The 16323-nt window shown below is 40.2% G+C and overlaps 2 protein-coding genes across 3 annotated transcripts; one reads left to right on the forward strand and one right to left on the reverse strand.

Annotated features, from left to right (window-relative positions):
* Positions 1 to 1631: 1631 nt before the first annotated feature.
* LOC115755738 (protein SMAX1-LIKE 3-like) lies at positions 1632 to 5588 on the forward strand. Of its 2 annotated transcripts, none has more exons than XM_048284548.1 (4): positions 1632 to 3126; positions 3241 to 3493; positions 3595 to 4097; positions 4614 to 5588. In XM_048284548.1, exons 1-4 carry the CDS (start codon positions 1847 to 1849, stop codon positions 5287 to 5289), a joined length of 2712 nt encoding a protein of 903 aa, XP_048140505.1. In that variant the 5' UTR covers positions 1632 to 1846; the 3' UTR covers positions 5290 to 5588. The 2 variants fall into 2 exon arrangements, with proteins under 2 accessions (XP_048140505.1, XP_030551113.2); XM_030695253.2 differs by having other exon boundaries at positions 3598 to 4097.
* A 6407-nt stretch (positions 5589 to 11995) lies between these two features.
* LOC115755715 lies at positions 11996 to 16296 on the reverse strand. Its single transcript, XM_030695226.2, has 7 exons — positions 16139 to 16296; positions 15881 to 15995; positions 15206 to 15289; positions 14712 to 14751; positions 13197 to 13265; positions 13002 to 13111; positions 11996 to 12521 (listed from the first exon to the last, which is right to left on the reverse strand). The coding sequence occupies exons 1-7, from the start codon at positions 16158 to 16160 to the stop codon at positions 12386 to 12388; spliced, it is 576 nt and encodes a 191-aa protein (XP_030551086.2). The 5' UTR covers positions 16161 to 16296; the 3' UTR covers positions 11996 to 12385.
* Between the last annotated feature and the right edge of the window lie 27 nt (positions 16297 to 16323).

Consider the following 16323-nt stretch of genomic DNA (forward strand, 5'->3'; position numbering starts at 1 on the left):
GTGTTCCTTCCCGTAGCTGATTATCGCCTCCTCACGTGCTTGTCACGAGCTCTCTTCGATTGTTTTAGGTGTCAACAACTTCCAAACTTCATCACATAAGAATCCATTTTTTTTCCCCATGAAAAGTAGGTTTATTTGCTAGCTCCATCTGACATGTAGATTATCAAATTATATAAGTTGGATGTTAAACTTTCTTGATGATGTCTCACATGCTAGAAAATATCGTTCAAAATAAAAATTAAGGCTATGTGCTCGATGTATATTCATTCACTCCGGGTAATATCGATAAGAAGTGTGTTCTAAGGATGAGTTGTTGCAAAATACCAAATATATTCGGACAGAATTCCTTGAATTATGAGTTCGTCACATTCCTACTGTTTTTTTTTTCCCTTGCTAGATATTTGTTGAAAGGTATTTCATAATACAAGTTCACTAAAATTCTAGTATACATAATTTTGAAGGAAAAGATAAACGATCGACACCCAGAGGACTACATGGGCCAGGTTGTTGGGCTTTCTATGAAAGAGCGTGGGCCAAGTCTCTCAAATCAGCTCAACCTTTCCAACGCCACATCATCATAGAAAGTTGGTCGTTTTATAAATAAGAACACATAAATGAGACCCCATACTAAATATGTATAAACCCTTTTTACTAAAAAATGATTGCTTACATCGAACTCTAATGTGATATTTTAAAAGAGGAGTTCATGCACGAAACGATTGATTAATTGCGCATACGCGAATCATCACAATAGCTTGAAGATAAATTTTACCGCTCTTTAAAATCAATCGATAAAAAAAGTTCGGTTTACATGTCCGGAACCCGATTGAAAAAGCTAATTGATGGGCAACAACTTCTAAATCTCTACCCAACTGGAAATGAGTCACAATTACAGTCCAATTACACAAAGGACGCAAAGGAAGCCCTCAAAGCCAACTTTTTTTTGTGTGTGTGTGTGTGTGCATGGATTTCATGCGAGGAAATCTAATCAATCAAAGGGTATAGCTTGAGGACCATAAAAGAACACGATCAATCATCAAAGTGATTATTCCTCTTCGAGAACAGAGCAAAAGAGCCAAAAAAAAAAAAAAAAAGGGAGAGAGAGAGAGAAAGCAAGCAACAGTTCTGGATCAAACAGACAGACAGTCCTCATTCTCTTTTCTCTCCAGTCCTCGTAGTTTGAAGACCGCCCACTTTCTCTTTTCCCCTTTTCTCTCCCTCCCTTTCCTATCTCTCTAATTTTTGTATTTTTACTTGCCAAGGACAGCAAGAAAGAAGAATGAAGAAATCACCCAAAAAAAAAAAAAAAGAATAAAGCTCACCCAAAAGTGATGGTTCCACTTGTTATTTAGCCTTGCTTTTTTTTTTTGGGTAAGTATTTAGACTTGCTTTTTATTGCTTCCAAATATATTTTTCACATACCCATAAAGCTTTTGCAATATGTATTCAGCAAAAAGCCTTCATTTCATAGAGAGAGAGAGAAGAGAGAGAGGGGCAAAAGTTTCATCACATGCAATCCACTTTCACATAGACAAAAAAAAAAAAAAAAAAAAAAACACACACACACACACACACACACATACATTCTTACCTCACTAACAAGAAAAGAACAAACCCATTCTATTACCATAAAATCTCACTCCTACCTCTTCACTTCAGACATGCATGTCTGCCAGCAACCACTCTCTCCCTTTGTTTAGCTTACACACTTCCAAAACAAACCTTTGCATGTCTCTTCATCCCATGAAACTCACAAGCCCAAACCCACCTCACCAAATTTGAAGTCTCCTCAAGCCATCATCTTCCACACACATTCACTGTTGATTAGGGTGAAAGATATACAAGGATGAGAAATACGGTTTGCATCATACCACAATCCCTCACTCCAGAGGCAACAGCAGTGGTGAAGCAAGCAGTGAGCCTAGCAAGAAGAAGAGGCCATGCCCAGGTCACTCCTCTTCATGTTGCTAGTGCCATGCTAGCTTCCTCCACCGGCCTTCTCAGAAGGTCTTGCCTTCAGTCTCATTCCCACCCTCTCCAGTGCAAGGCCTTGGAGCTTTGCTTCAACGTCGCCCTCAACCGCCTCCCGGCTTCCACGTCCAGCCCCCTCCTCAGCCCGCACACGCCTCACCCTTCTCTTTCCAATGCCCTAGTCGCCGCCTTCAAGAGGGCGCAGGCTCACCAGCGCCGTGGCTCGGTCGAGAACCAGCAGCAGCCTATCTTGGCCCTCAAGATCGAGGTTGAGCAGCTGATAATCTCGATCCTGGACGACCCGAGTGTGAGCCGGGTCATGAGAGAGGCCGGCTTCTCGAGCACCCAGGTCAAGAATAGAGTGGAGCAAGCTGTCTCCGTGGAAGTCTGCTCACAAGCTCCAAAAGCACCAAGCAGTCACCCTAAAGATCAAAGTGTCAACACTTCCAACAATCCCAAACCCCTTGCTCTTGGGCCATCCAACGTGTCTCTATCCTTGCACTCGGGTCTTGCCGGGCCGCTAGCTCAGGGCAATAACAAGCCAGCCGAGCCAGCTCGCGCCAATGACGTTGCGAGCGTGATGGAAACGATGATGGGGAAGAGGAGGAACACCATTGTGGTAGGAGAGTGTGTGGCCAGTGCAGAGGCAGTGGTGAGAGGGGTCATGGAAAAGCTCGAGAGAGGACACGGTAACGGCTCGAGTGTCGAACTAACCATGAGGTCACCGCCGATCCAGATTTTGAACCTGCCGATCTTGTCCATGAGGAACTACTCTAGGGATGAGGTGGAGCAGAAACTTGTGGAGCTGAGAGGGGTTGTGAAGAGCTGTGTTGTTGGGAGGTCCTCAGGAGTGGTTCTCTATCTGGGGGATGTGCAAGGGGTGTGTGAGCTGTGGCTGCACTTTGTGGAGCACAGGAGGAGGATGATGATGAGCTACAGCTACTGTCCATTGGAGCACATAGTGATGGAGCTCAAGAAATGGGTGTGTGGTGGTGGGGCTGGGGAGGTTAGCAAGAGGGTGTGGCTCTTGGGTGTGGCCACTCTGAGGACATACATGAAGTGCAAAGCTGGCCATCCTTCCTTGGAGACTGTCTGGGAGCTTCACCCTCTCACTGTCCCTGCTGGGAGCCTCAGCTTGACTCTCAATTTTGACTGGTAAAATACTATTTTCTTTTCGTTTGAGGACATTATCAGTTTACTCTATCGTTATACCTTCTCTTTCCCTTTTGGGTAGAGTGCTTTACTATAGTGGGTTATTGAAAATTTCAGTGATTGGCAATCTGAGGTGAAATGCAAGGAAGCCAAAGAAGAGTCAAACTGGTCACTGTTTGAGAATTTTAATGGAGGACACAGTAATAATAACCAGCTCGCATGCTGCTCCGACTGCATGCTCAACTTCGACAAGGAAGTCCAAACTGTGAGGAACAAGTTAGACTCCATTAACACTTCAAGCAGCTCAAGCCTCCCTTCATGGCTCCAACAATACAAGGATGAGAAGACCAGAGATGTTGTCGATTTTCAGGTAGTTATATGCATATGTTTCGTGTAGTTTCATCTTTGGACATTAATATCTGCTAAATGATGACGATGAAGCTGAAACTGTTGTCATTCTCCTTGATTGAGCAGAACTGTGTCAGTGTCAAGAGTCTCTGCAAGAAGTGGAACACGTTCTGTAGTGCAGTTCACAAGCACCAACCACAATATCCCGAGAAAGTCCTCAAATTCTCTTCAACGCCTTCTTCCCCGAGATCACGGTCTTCTTCTCTGCACCATCATCATCACAGCCAATTCAGCTGGCCGACTCTGCTGGAATTCAAGCAGTCGTCGCCGAAGGAGCACCAGTTTTGGACTCCCGAGACGAGCTACGACGACAAGAACGACGAGAGCGACGTGAAGATATTCGTCCCAGCCGAGAGGAACAACCCAAAACCGGACCTACTGTCAAATCCTAACTCAAGTCCTAACTCGGCTTCATCCAGCGAAGTGATGGAGGACATGAACAATACAGATAGCTTCAAGGAGTACAGCGCCGAGAACCTGAAAGTCCTGTGCGATGCATTGGAGATGAAGGTTCCATGGCAAAAGGATATCGTTCCCGAGATTGCAAAAACTGTTCTCGAGTGCAGGTAACAATGCAAATAATGATTTTGTATAAGGTTTCAAATCGTAGATACAGAATTATCAATGTAACTAACAAACCAGATGAAAACTAGAAAATAAAGAAATTACTCTTATTTTGCTTATCAACGAGTTTATCAAAATAAGTGCAACTATGCAGACCTTCATAGTAAATAGAAGAAAATGATAAGTACGCTAGGAACTTTTACTATATAACTTGCTTAGTACATTATCATTATGTGATACATTGTCATTGAGTTTAATCAAATCTGCTTGCTGCGCATTGATATAATTTTTAAGTACCTATTCATGATCGATCACATCGCTTGATGAACCCATTTGGGATAGATTCTGAAGTTTTCCATGAGCCATTATCAAGAGATTTCCTAAAGTTAAGATGATGTATTTAACCGTGATGCAAAAGTTGTTCTCTATCACTTTGATCCTAAGTGATCCTATCCATTATTTACTTTCCAAGAAAATGTAGCATTATTTCTCTAAATTGGAATATTCTTTGTCCATAGATCTGGAAGGCGAAGTTACTACTCGAAAGACAGAAAGAAGAAAGAAGAGACATGGATGCTCTTCGTGGGAATTGACTCTCTTGCCAAAGAGAAGATTGCAAGAGAACTCGCAAAGACCATCTTTGGTTCTCAAACGAACTTCGTCTCAATTGGCCTGACCAGCTTCTCCTACTCAGCAGGAGGATCGGATTCGACCAAGCACTGCAGGAGCAAGAGACCAAGAACTGAGAGGGGTCGCGGGTATCTGCAAAGATTCGGCGAGGCGGTGAACGAGAATCCGCATAGGGTGTTTTTCTTGGAGGACTTGGACCAAGCTGATCACTTCTCTCAAATGGGTGTCAAGAAAGCAATTGAAGGCGGGAAAGTAACACTTGAAGATGATAATGATGATGATGATGAAGTTGCCGTGGATCTTCAGGATGCTATTGTGATCTTCAGCTGTGAAAGCTTTAGTGCTGTGTCGAGAGCTTGCTCTCCAACCACAAGGCAAAAGATGATTGAAGATCAAGAGGAGGAAGAGAAGGATGATCATCGAGTTGACGCGGCAAAACCAATCGGCGAGTCGCTAGATTTGAATGTGGCCATTGAAGAAGATGGTGATCAAATTTGTGGAGATGGGAATTGGATTATGGGTTTGGTTGATGAGAGGATCATCTTCAAAGTTCAAGAACTGTGAGTGTAGAGCAAGACCAAAATGATCTAACCCTTGGTCCTGTTTTTTTTTATTTTTTTCCTCTTTGTGCCTCTCTTTTTTTTTTCTAGCTTTTTTTGACAGAATTTTGGGAAGGGGAAAAGGAAGAATACACATCGAAAAAGAATTAAGAGAATTACATGAGTGTTTGCAAGGGGATTGGATTTGTTGGCTTTAGCAGTTGTATAGTATGAATACTTAGTAGATGGATGGATAGAATCTTAATTTCTATTCATGTCATGTAACATATGATTTCTTTAATTGGGGATTTTCTTTGGTCTTAGCATTCCATTCTCATATTCGATTACTAATGTAATTGAATGTACACTATGTTCCATCTAAGCCAGAAAGTCAAGGTCACGGCAGAATTCAAATCCGATGTTAATGTGCTTTGAGCAAAATGATTCGTTAAGGCGGTACTTCATCTATACATGATAAATCCTGAATAGCGTTAGGACGGCTAATATACCGGTGCCTCGACGAGTCGTCGTCTCGGCGGTTTCATGGTAAGTTTGAACTTGATTTTACCAATCATAACTAGTGCATTTTTTTTTTTAAACTGATGAAAGGGGGTTTGGAAGCCTAGCAAACTAAGAGGAAAAGCAAATAACAAATGATTCATTACTTATGAGCTATGCAAGAGGAAAAGCAAGAAAGCAACTTTAATAGAGGGGTGGGGGAAAAATATTGAAAAATTTCTCTTCCACAGAAATTTGGAAGAAAAGCACACAACTTTTGATTAAATCGATGGCGATCTTAACTTTAAGATTGCTTGATGATTTCAAAACCCTCGACACCCCCGACATTCTCATCTTTTAAAAGATATGGCGGGCGTGATCAGAAGCTCAAAAGAGAATGAAAGATCGACATTTGTGAAAAACAAGGAGAAGCATCCTGTCTTTAAGACCACAAAAGATGTTCCAACTTTGGAATCCCAAAAGCTTAAAGGGAGAAAAAAAGTGCCATTAGGAACACGTCAATTAAGGAATTTTCACACTTGGCCAGAAACAATATGCAAACTAAGTGAAAGTAATTGGGGATTCATGCTACATGTGGAAATGTAGGGAGGGACGGCAAGGTTCAAAGAGGTGGAGGATGAGAAAATTTTTAGATTAAAGAAAACGAGATAATAAAAATATTTATTGAATTTCAGCGTAGAGGGTCAATATCTAGTAACTTCATAAAATATGAAAATTGATAGGGAGAATTGTCCAAAAAAGTCTTAAATCTAATGCTCCTTTGCCGGCTTAGTTCTAAATCTTTTAATTTTATCAATTGAGTAGTAAACCTTTTCACATTTTGCCAGTTGAGTCCATCCGATCAATTTTGACAAGAACTCAATGATGTGAATGCCGGTTATCCTACATGGCATGTCTGGTGCTAACATGGACAGTTTTAATATATTTTAATATATTTTGAATTTTTTGTTATTTTTTGGATTTTTTCTTTTCATTTTTTTTCCTTTCTTCTTCCTTTTGTCGGTGGTCGCCCATCGTGCAAGTTGGCCTCAAGTGTGCGAGGGTCGTCATTGCTCGCCACGGGCGAGGTCGACCTACTTAGCCACGGTCAATGGCCGGCCATCGGCAAAAAGAAGAAATGAAAAAAAAAAAGGAAAGGAAAAAGGAAAAAAAAATCAGAAAATAATGAAAAATAGAAAAAAATATTAATGTATTATAAAAAATTGACCACGTAAGCAACGCCCGTGCTACATAGGATAGCCTATGTTCAAGTTAGCAATTTTTTGTCATAATTGAATGGATGGACTCAATTGACAAATGTGAAAAAGTTTAGGACTCAATCGGCATAATTAAAAAATTTAGAACTGAATTGATAAAAGTGCAATATGTTTAAGATTTTCTAGTGGCTACGGGTAGAGGTATCAATTGGTTAGGTTGGGTATCCATAACATTCGTCCTAGCCTGAAACGAACAATATCGACCACGACTCAACTCGAGACCCAAAGTTAATATGCCTCAAATCTTCGGGTCGAGCCGGTTTAAGTTACGGTTTGCGTTTCTTTTTTTAAAATCTCCCAATTTGAAAAGTACGAGCCCTAACCTAATCTCCGCGATCAACGCCCCAAGCTTTCCTCTTTGAACTAGGTTAAGTCGAACTCCACGATCTTCACCGATAACCAAACAAGTGGGTTGCTCGAAATGTCATCATTTTCATTATGGTCGCGCAACCAAACCAATACTCATCCTTGAAGTACAAACTAACCCCGTCATCGGTTTCCGACATCTCACATCAACATAGGGTTTCACCATGGCACTGGACTCTCCACTAATAACAACTCCACGGTTTCGAGTTTCAGTGGTTTTTTTTGTTTTGCCTTTGCATCCTCTGTCCTAGTAATCCATGATCTCCACCGATGACAGCGGTCGAGTTGGAGTTGTCGTGGAGTTCAACTTGACTTGGTTCAAAGAGGAGGGCTTGAGCCGTCGATCGCAGAAGTTAGGGTTAGTACAATTGCTTTCCAAATTGGAGAGAGAGGGGTGCGATCGGTGGAGGTTAGGGTTAGGGTTTGTACTTTTCAAATTGGATGATTTCAACACAAAAAAAGGTGCCGACCTGGCCTAGCTCGACTCAAATGGGTCAGAAAACCCTGCGCTTGACCCTTACCCGAAGAAGACCATGACCCGACCCTAAATACCGTAAATTTTAGGGTTGGGTCGGGCTTTTTTGACACCCCTAACTAGGGGTTTGACGACCCACAATGTTAATTAGCTTTACTGGTCATACTAAAATCGTTCTATCAAGACAGATGTGATCAATTACCTGAAATTAGTACATGCAAATTATATGAATTGACTTTGTTGGTTATTTATGAGAACATCATATAAAAAATTACCCAATCAGTCATAAGCTCATTGTACAAATATTAATTCAATTCTAAGCTTTTCAATTTAACCAATATAGTCCTACACCTTGAGTGAAATTTTAATGTAGTCATTCTGATCAATTTTTGGTGAAAATCGCTAATGTGGCGGTCGTCCAATCATCATCGGCCGTCCACATGAGTGATTTCCGTAAAAAATTAGCCAGAATAATTACAGTGGAATTTCTCGCAAAAGTTTGTGACGAAATTGGCAAAATTAAAAATTTCATGACTAACTTGACATACATACAATAAGTGTTTAGGATTGATTGGACAATTTCTCCAAACATCAGATGTAGACTCGCCTTCTCTTACGTTCCACAACCCTCATCATTGGTTATCCACTCGTCAACAGATCACATGGCTATTATCACATTTCTATATTGAAACTTTGCAAAGTCCAAGTCAGTGCTCAGATTCATACAAATCGATTCAACCAAACAAAATCCAAAAACCGGTCAAAACCAAATGCGCTTTTCCCAGCCAAAATGCTTTGACTGCTCCTTTTTTGAGCTTTCACAAGGATTTAGTGGGGCTTTTTATCACATGAAAGAAATATATGAATGTGTATGTATACATGGCCTCGAGCTCTGTTCCCATTGAGGGGAAAAGAAAAGGCCACTAAAGGCCTTACCATAGAAAGTGAAGTCGTTCAAATTTCACTTTGCCTTCTCTCTCTCCTTTCGGAAGCTGAGTGAGAGAAAGAGAGAGAGATTCCTTTCTTGCAAGTAGTACTTGCTTTTCATCACCTCGGTGACTGTTTTAATTTTTTGTATTTGCCCCTTTAATTTTTGGGGCTAACCCACTTTTAAAAGGCGAGGAGATTAGGTTATAATCTAGAGATTGATTTGATCATTATTGGGTTTTTAACTAAAGTAGCCGACATTAAGAACGGCATTGGGACTAAAGAATTCGGCTATTCAACGGTTCAGACATTGTGGGAAGCTAAGACCAAGTGACGCTTAGGTTCTCACCTCATCATCATATGTGAATTTGATGACAATGTTCATATTGTTGACAAGAATAACGTGGAAATAATTGTACTCAACGTACAAAAGTTCGGGAAAGTAGTTAATCATTAACTAAATTTGATCACTTAGTTTTCGAGAAAATTGTTCAAAAAGTACTAAATTTATTGTTCTTTTGTCAATTTAATCCTAAATTTTTTAATTTTACCAATTTAATCCTAAACATTTTCATGTTTTGTGAACGACCGGCGTCCATATTAGCATTTCTAGCCACAATTGAACGGATGGACTAATTAGCAAAACTTGAAAATGTTTATAATTGAATTGATAAAAATACAATAAGTTTAGGACTTTCGTACAATTTTCCCATTAGTTTCCTAGGCATTGATTGGCTCCAGCAATGAAAATTCAAGTCCTCTTGCATCATCAAGCTGACTTGTCACATCGGTTGGGTGTTCTCATGGCGCTTGGCGTCTCATAACTATAATTACAGGAGTTTGTGTTGTGTTGTTCGTGGGAGTGGAAATTACTGGCAGCCGTTTTGGAGAGATGAATGTTAGGGGTGTGAAATCTGAGGGGAAATAAATGATTAGATATGAAAAGTGAAGAGAGGGAAAAAAGTGGATTCAAAAAGAAGCATATGAATGCACTTCTTTCCATGGGAGGGGTGGCTCATTCGATCTCTAAAGCATTCAAAATCTTCCTGCTTTCCAAGGGCATTACCATCTTTTCCTTTATTTCTTTTTCCTCCTCCATTTTGGCAAAAACTTGAACATCATCTTACATCAGACAAGCTTCCAGGCCACAAAATCTAGAGAGAGAAAAGAAAGGGGGAGAGACCCCACTAGAAAGAGATGATGCCAACGATCAGGCTTAACATTAATTTTTTTTTTTTAAAAAGAGGAGGAAATGAAAGAAAAGGAAAAGATTAGGGGATGGAGACAAAGTTTCTAGTCCATCAACTTTGTGCAGTCTTTAGCAAAAGAAAGAAAGCAAGCAATGGCTGCTTCTTAAAGGTCACACCCCCCATCATCAGCCTATAAAAGAAAGGTCCTCTTTTCTGCTTAAATGCTGTTTTTGCATGAAAGTAAGGGATTTCTCTGATCCCTATGCCCCCAACCCAATTATCCATCCATTATTGCCCCCCCCTCTCTCTCTCTCTGAGCCTGGCACACCACCTGAAGAACAATGTTGTTGGATTCCCCAATCATTATTTTCATTATATAACATGATTCTCAGATACTATAATGGATGGATAATGTACATTGGTTCTCTAAAACATCCACAGAGAGAGAGAGAGAGAGAGAGAGAGAGAGAGAGAGAGAGAGAGAGAGAGAGAGATATTTGGTTCTAACGGATCAAAGATTGTCGACGACCAGTCAAAAAAGGACTGTCATGGAAGAGGAAAAACAAGAAGAACAGGGTGTAGTTGTGTTTCTGACCTTGTTCCAAAACCATTTGGTCATACATACTTCAGCAGCAGCTCACTTTTGACACACATACCCACTAACAAAGGTATAAGTACATCTCCAAGCTCCACTCTCTTCTCCTGCAACTTCACCATTCAACACAAAAAAATAAAAAAATTAAAAACCACTGAGAGAGAAGTAAACATGATAAGGAGCATAAAATGGTTAACAGACAAATCAGTGTTAGATTGCTTTCCTTTTTCTTAACATTGCATGGGGTGAGCAGGAGTAGTCACAAACAATGATTCCCATTATAGCGATAGCTTTATTTAACAAGAAAATCGCAGTTTCAAGCGGGATCATATCTTAAAAGGAAGCTAGGGTTAAGGTTTTGAAAATCCTCATTGGATCATAATTTCATGATACCGTATTAATTAAGCCACAGTCTGATCTGTCGTTAAACACACAACATTGCAGATATTGTACTAAGTGGCGTCGGCTACCCAACAACTCACAGAACTATGCCAGTGGCTATGAGTTATCCTTAACCTTCTCTTCTCATCTAGACTCTGAAGCATTAGTGGCTTATGTTGGGTAAGCAGAATAAGCTGACAAACTTAATATATCCCCGATATAATACAAGATGCCCAGTGCTTTCAACAAAGAGAAATACAGAGACAAGATAAAATAGTATATATAAATAAATTTGGTGATTCTTTCTTGGAACGCAAAACTGCAGACTCTTGAACCAGATGAGGCAATTATATCATGTTAGTCTCACTGGAAGAAGGTGACGTCTCGGGAAAAAGAAAAAGAGAAAGTCAATACCATTACCATTTGTCTCAGAATTGTCCGTAATCTGGATCAAGCATCATCTGATAAGAATACAAGTCTACTAAGTCACCATTCATTCCCGGCAACATCACTTGTTGCCACATCAACTGATTTCTACGTCTCGGAGATGGATGCCCCACAATAACCCAAAAAGGAACAAACGGGCGAAAAGGAAAGGAAGTATGATCCGTTAATGGCTTTAGACTTCGTCAGCACAGGCCAACTGGGGTGGAATTCAAACTACATGTCCCAACACCCCAATCCCATCGATCCCAGCCTAAAAAGTGCTAAAAAGCACACAGGCAGTGTAATTTCAAGGTCCCTGTCTAGCCACAATAAGATCATAACCTAACGTTCACACTGCATTGACTTCCTGGAAATCAAGTAGTCCAACTCCAGGAGCACCGTATAACCCAAAGTCAAAAAAAGTAATTCAACATGAGTAGCCACCACTCCATCTATGTTTGAGGAGTAACTTTAGACAAAATGCATATCATGCATATAATTAGCTCATATGTAACAAACAAACTGTGTGATAGAACTTCCTATCTTTATCATGCATATGGGGCATGACAGCTGTACCACCGCTAACAAAGAAACACCATGGAAATTCAGTTTTATTTAATAGAATAATTTGTTCATAGAGAAACTTATAGTGGGTAATCATATGAGCATCTACAGAAAGAAAAGCAGATCATAAAGTACCAGAATACATCTGCTTGTTGCTAATAGTTTTAAAATGTCACAAAAAATTTGCCAACAAATAGAATCTGAATCCTCTGAAAGCCAGAGGAGCGACTACCTAAACCTCAGAGTTGTCGCGTTGCAGTACAACACCTGGTTCTGATTGCTTGTTCACATTCTCAAGCAATAACCACCAACACCACACAGTTTGCTCGTATACTTTCTCTAGCTATAAAAATCACCACCAACTTGTCTGCACAAACCTTAACAGGTGTAAAGAAATTCTCTGTTCAGATTTAAGAGTTGATTTACATGGTAGGATCCTTCCCAAAACCCATCATAGCATGAGTTGCCATCATTGAGCCCCGGCGAAGCATTTCCAAAGTTATGCCAACCATGGGGATCTGGACAGTGTCTCTGCTCTTGAGAGGCTTCTTATCCCACCTGCAGCATGGAATGCAGAAAGTAACATTCTCGGTCTTAGTAGTTAAGATCAAGTGGCGTATCCACACACGTAGACATATACGCATTTTCACACATAAAAAAATGAAAAAGTACAGGGAAAACCATATAAAATTAAAAGAAAGAAAAAGAAATTGAAGTACTAACATCAGTAAGAGGCCAGCTAAACAATAGGTCACACTCCTTTTATAAGAAATAATATTGACCAGCATAACAAAAAATACAGAAAAAATATTACATCGTCTCTGCAAATGCCGAAGTTTACAGCTAGTCATTAAGCAAAACCTTCGGCAACCTCTTATTACTAGTCAAGCACAAAATTAGAGCATCAATTTTCTTTCTGGTGGACTGCTTTTGTTCTTTCATTTCTTTTTCTTTTTGGTTATTACCCTGGCCTGCCCCATAGGAGAAATAACCTATTGAGGTACAAGGCTATTATAGAGTGAAGAGTTTAGTGCATACCAGTCCTCATGACGAACAACTTTGTCATTCTCCACGTACAGCCTAATGAGAGAAATCATGTCTATGTGCCTCCCCAAAAACTTGTAGTATTGTTTATTGTCAATCAGTATCTGGATTGTCGAAGGATACAATACAACATTAAACATCAACAAAGACCAGGAAATAATTGTTTCATTTGCAATTGACATATCTCACCTCATATTTCCCTGGTGATATCAAATTCTCTTTGACAGTGTATTCAACAATTCTCGATTCACTGAACACCTGTTATTTAGAGAGAGTGAAATGAATTCAACGACCTTTCATCGAGACAGAATTGCATATCAGGGGAGAATGCCTCAAAACATATTTTTGTGTACTTGCAGATGAATATTTATGTACACATGCTTCTAACATAATAATGAGATGAGTCCCTACATAAAATGAAGAACAGCAGTTCTTTACCAAAATAAGCTTTTTGATGGAATAAATGGCTGCTCTTCGAGTAAATAAATCTCAATGTGACCAATTATATAGCCTTTTTTTGGCTGCGTCTTCAAGAACTAGAAACACAAAATTTCATAATATTAATTGCTTAAACGTATCCTTTGCCACATTTGTAAAGCCTTTGCTTGGTTCGCCCAAGTTATAGACCAGTTAATCATACTCAGAAAAAGTTAATTCTAAATGCTGATGGCCTGACAGTCTAGACGTTATTCATTTATTTTAAGAGTATCAAATTTTAGAAGATTTGTTAAGTTACCAAGGCACACAAAAAAATTAATTCCTCACTAAAAGGTCAAAACGAAATTGGTCCAGAGATTTGCTCCAAGATGCCCTAAAAGGGAAAACGGAACTTTATACTCGATAAGGTATGAGAGAAGATTACAGGGTGAACTCCTTTGCCTTTGAATAAAATACATCAAGCAACTCACTCTTCTTTCAGATTATCATCTGTACTAGAGGAAGTACAGAGACAGATACAGATCATACCACTGCTCAAATGCTTCTATTCCTTAAACTAAGAGGAAGTACTTTACTGGCTATGCAGTTTCATCCCCTGACTGAGAAGTTTCTTTCTTTTCCCCCTAAGATCAGAGGATGCACATACCTGCGCCCTGCTAAGATTTGATGATAGACTTACTGCTTAGCTATTAATGACTAAGAAACTACAAGAATACGTGCTCCATATATTTGCAAACATTACTTATTTTTTCTTTTCTTTTTTTTTTTTTGGGGGGGGGACAAGATTTGCGAACATTACTTAAGTAGCAACAATAATGAGTAATCAAGACAACTTTTTCACCACCGTGCAAAACAAAGGTTCTTACTTAAATAAATAAATTATGATATTGAGTGATTCCAATAAAAGGTAAAGGCTCACCACACAAGTACATATTACTGAACACCATCACAAGTGCCAAGTTTGAAAACTTATTCCAATTAAAAAGAAGTACCAATGAAATTGATGTGAGCAATTCATTCTTCAAAGCCATATGTGCATCAGAGAGGAAAGTACCCGAGCATCAACTCCTAGCCTACTCTAGGAAGATAAAAGAAAATCGACAATCCTTCAGTAAGAACTTCCAGTTCTCATACTAAACAGACAATTTTTTTTCCAAGAAAATGTTTCCCAGAATATTGCTTAGCATCGAGTGCCCGTCTTTATTAAAACAAGAAATGGTACTTGGTGATATGATAAGGTGGCAATCAAGAAAGAGCTAATAAAACCTTTGCCAGAGAGTAAAATGCTGACTTGATCTGCCTCAACCTGTGCAGTGGATAGTAAAATTTAGTAAGCTATAACATGCATCGATGCTAAGCTCTTCAATATGCCTTAAAAGATCCTTTTTCTTGGGAGATAGAAGAAACTGTTTTGATGATCAGTGTTACATCTATGCAGGTTCTATCAGGTGAATTCATCTTCCACGTACATCATTGACCATGACAAGTTCATACCAAATGCATGAAATTAATATAGAAGAATGGAAGGCAAAATTCACAACATTGTTCTGTCAAAAATCCTCAATTCCAAGGATAACACAAAACTTAAAAGTACAAGTTCGAATAAAATGAGAATACAGTACAGTGGAGACATGTTTGTTCTGTCCAAGTAACGTAATGGCTATTAGTTTGAGAAGAAGCAACTTACAAGACTTTGATCTCGACGAATGTGACAGTAAATCATTTGGAACCAGTATAAACTGGTACAAAAGAAAACATACCCATGAGCACACATGAGTGGGTCTTCAAAAGAAGCATCATCAGCATAGATCTCAAAGTCACGAGGAGTGGCATGAGAAGCATATCTAATTATCGCATAAAAGACAAACTTAGGATGGAACCGAGTAGAAAGCAATGAAAATGGTATTTCAGAACTAAATTCACACTGAATCCAAGTGATGATAAATGAAGTTCTAGGGATGAAAGATAGCTCAACAAACAGCAAAACACCAACCATCGATTTCCTGAAGATAGGAAAGAGACACATACTCCAACATCCACAATTTCCAGAAAGAATGAACTACATAATTTCTCTCTTCAAGTATCCACAGTTTAAGCTGGCAGCACACGGGCATAGGAAAGAGACAAATCGTCTTGCAGTGAGACCACAGAAAAAGACCTCCAAAATTAGGTCATATATGTCGAACTATCAAAGGAACTAAGTTGATAGATTTGTGTATCGGGATTCGCAATCAGCACAGGCCTCAAGGTCGGGCATGCAGCAATCACAGCGCCTCAGTTCGTGCTTCAGGATCAATCAACTAATCAAGTGCACCTCCCTCAACTTACTCAATGATAATAAGAAACAACGGCCAGGGATGAGCTCATTGTGCCATAACAACATTCCGAAAGAGAACAGAACAGGGAGACTGTCGTAGCTGAAGAAGAGAGCTCACAAGTTGAGAATATGAGGGAGGATGCGATCGGAGACATGCTCCGTCCGAGGACTGAACTCGCACGCTCCTTTACCGCGGCACTCCCTCATCGGGTCCATCTTGCTCTCCTTATCTCCTTCGCGATCCAAACAAAACCGAAAATAAAAAATAAGAAACAAAACCAGACCGGCGGCCCGGTCCAATCCGCGAAACGGGGAAGAGCAACGGGGAATCGCAAACGGAGAAGATCAGGAGCGCGAGAGGGGATGGGGAACGCACCGTGCGAAGGAGCGCCGTCCATGGGCGATTCTAAGGTTCGCCGCGCTCGGAGGAAGCAGGCGTCGATGCGATGCAGCGCAGCGATGTGCGAGTGGAGCGAGAGTGGAGCGAGAGCCAGAGCGGAGAGGGAGGAAGAAGATGAAGTAACGGCCTCGAGGAGTCCCATGGCCCCAAATGGCGCGCAA

This window comes from Rhodamnia argentea, chromosome 8 (genome assembly GCF_020921035.1).
Source record: "Rhodamnia argentea isolate NSW1041297 chromosome 8, ASM2092103v1, whole genome shotgun sequence".
NCBI classification, from domain to species: domain Eukaryota; kingdom Viridiplantae; phylum Streptophyta; class Magnoliopsida; order Myrtales; family Myrtaceae; genus Rhodamnia; species Rhodamnia argentea.

What these genes read in the sequence shown, in the direction of transcription:
- LOC115755738 (XM_048284548.1), top strand. Translation starts at nt 1,847, where the DNA reads ATGAGAAATACGGTTTGCATCATACCACAATCCCTCACTCCAGAGGCA. An exon ending in TTGACTCTCAATTTTGACTG is followed by an intron (nt 3,127 to 3,240) that starts GTAAAATACTAT and finishes TGAAAATTTCAG; the next exon opens with TGATTGGCAATCTGAGGTGA. An exon ending in AAAACTGTTCTCGAGTGCAG is followed by an intron (nt 4,098 to 4,613) that starts GTAACAATGCAA and finishes CTTTGTCCATAG; the next exon opens with ATCTGGAAGGCGAAGTTACT.
- LOC115755715 (XM_030695226.2), bottom strand. Translation starts at nt 16,160, where the DNA reads ATGGACGGCGCTCCTTCGCACG. An exon ending in CCACTCATGTGTGCTCATGG is followed by an intron (nt 14,752 to 15,205) that starts GTATGTTTTCTT and finishes TCCACTGCACAG; the next exon opens with GTTGAGGCAGATCAAGTCAG. An exon ending in CATTTTACTCTCTGGCAAAG is followed by an intron (nt 13,266 to 14,711) that starts GTTTTATTAGCT and finishes TCTAAATAACAG; the next exon opens with GTGTTCAGTGAATCGAGAAT.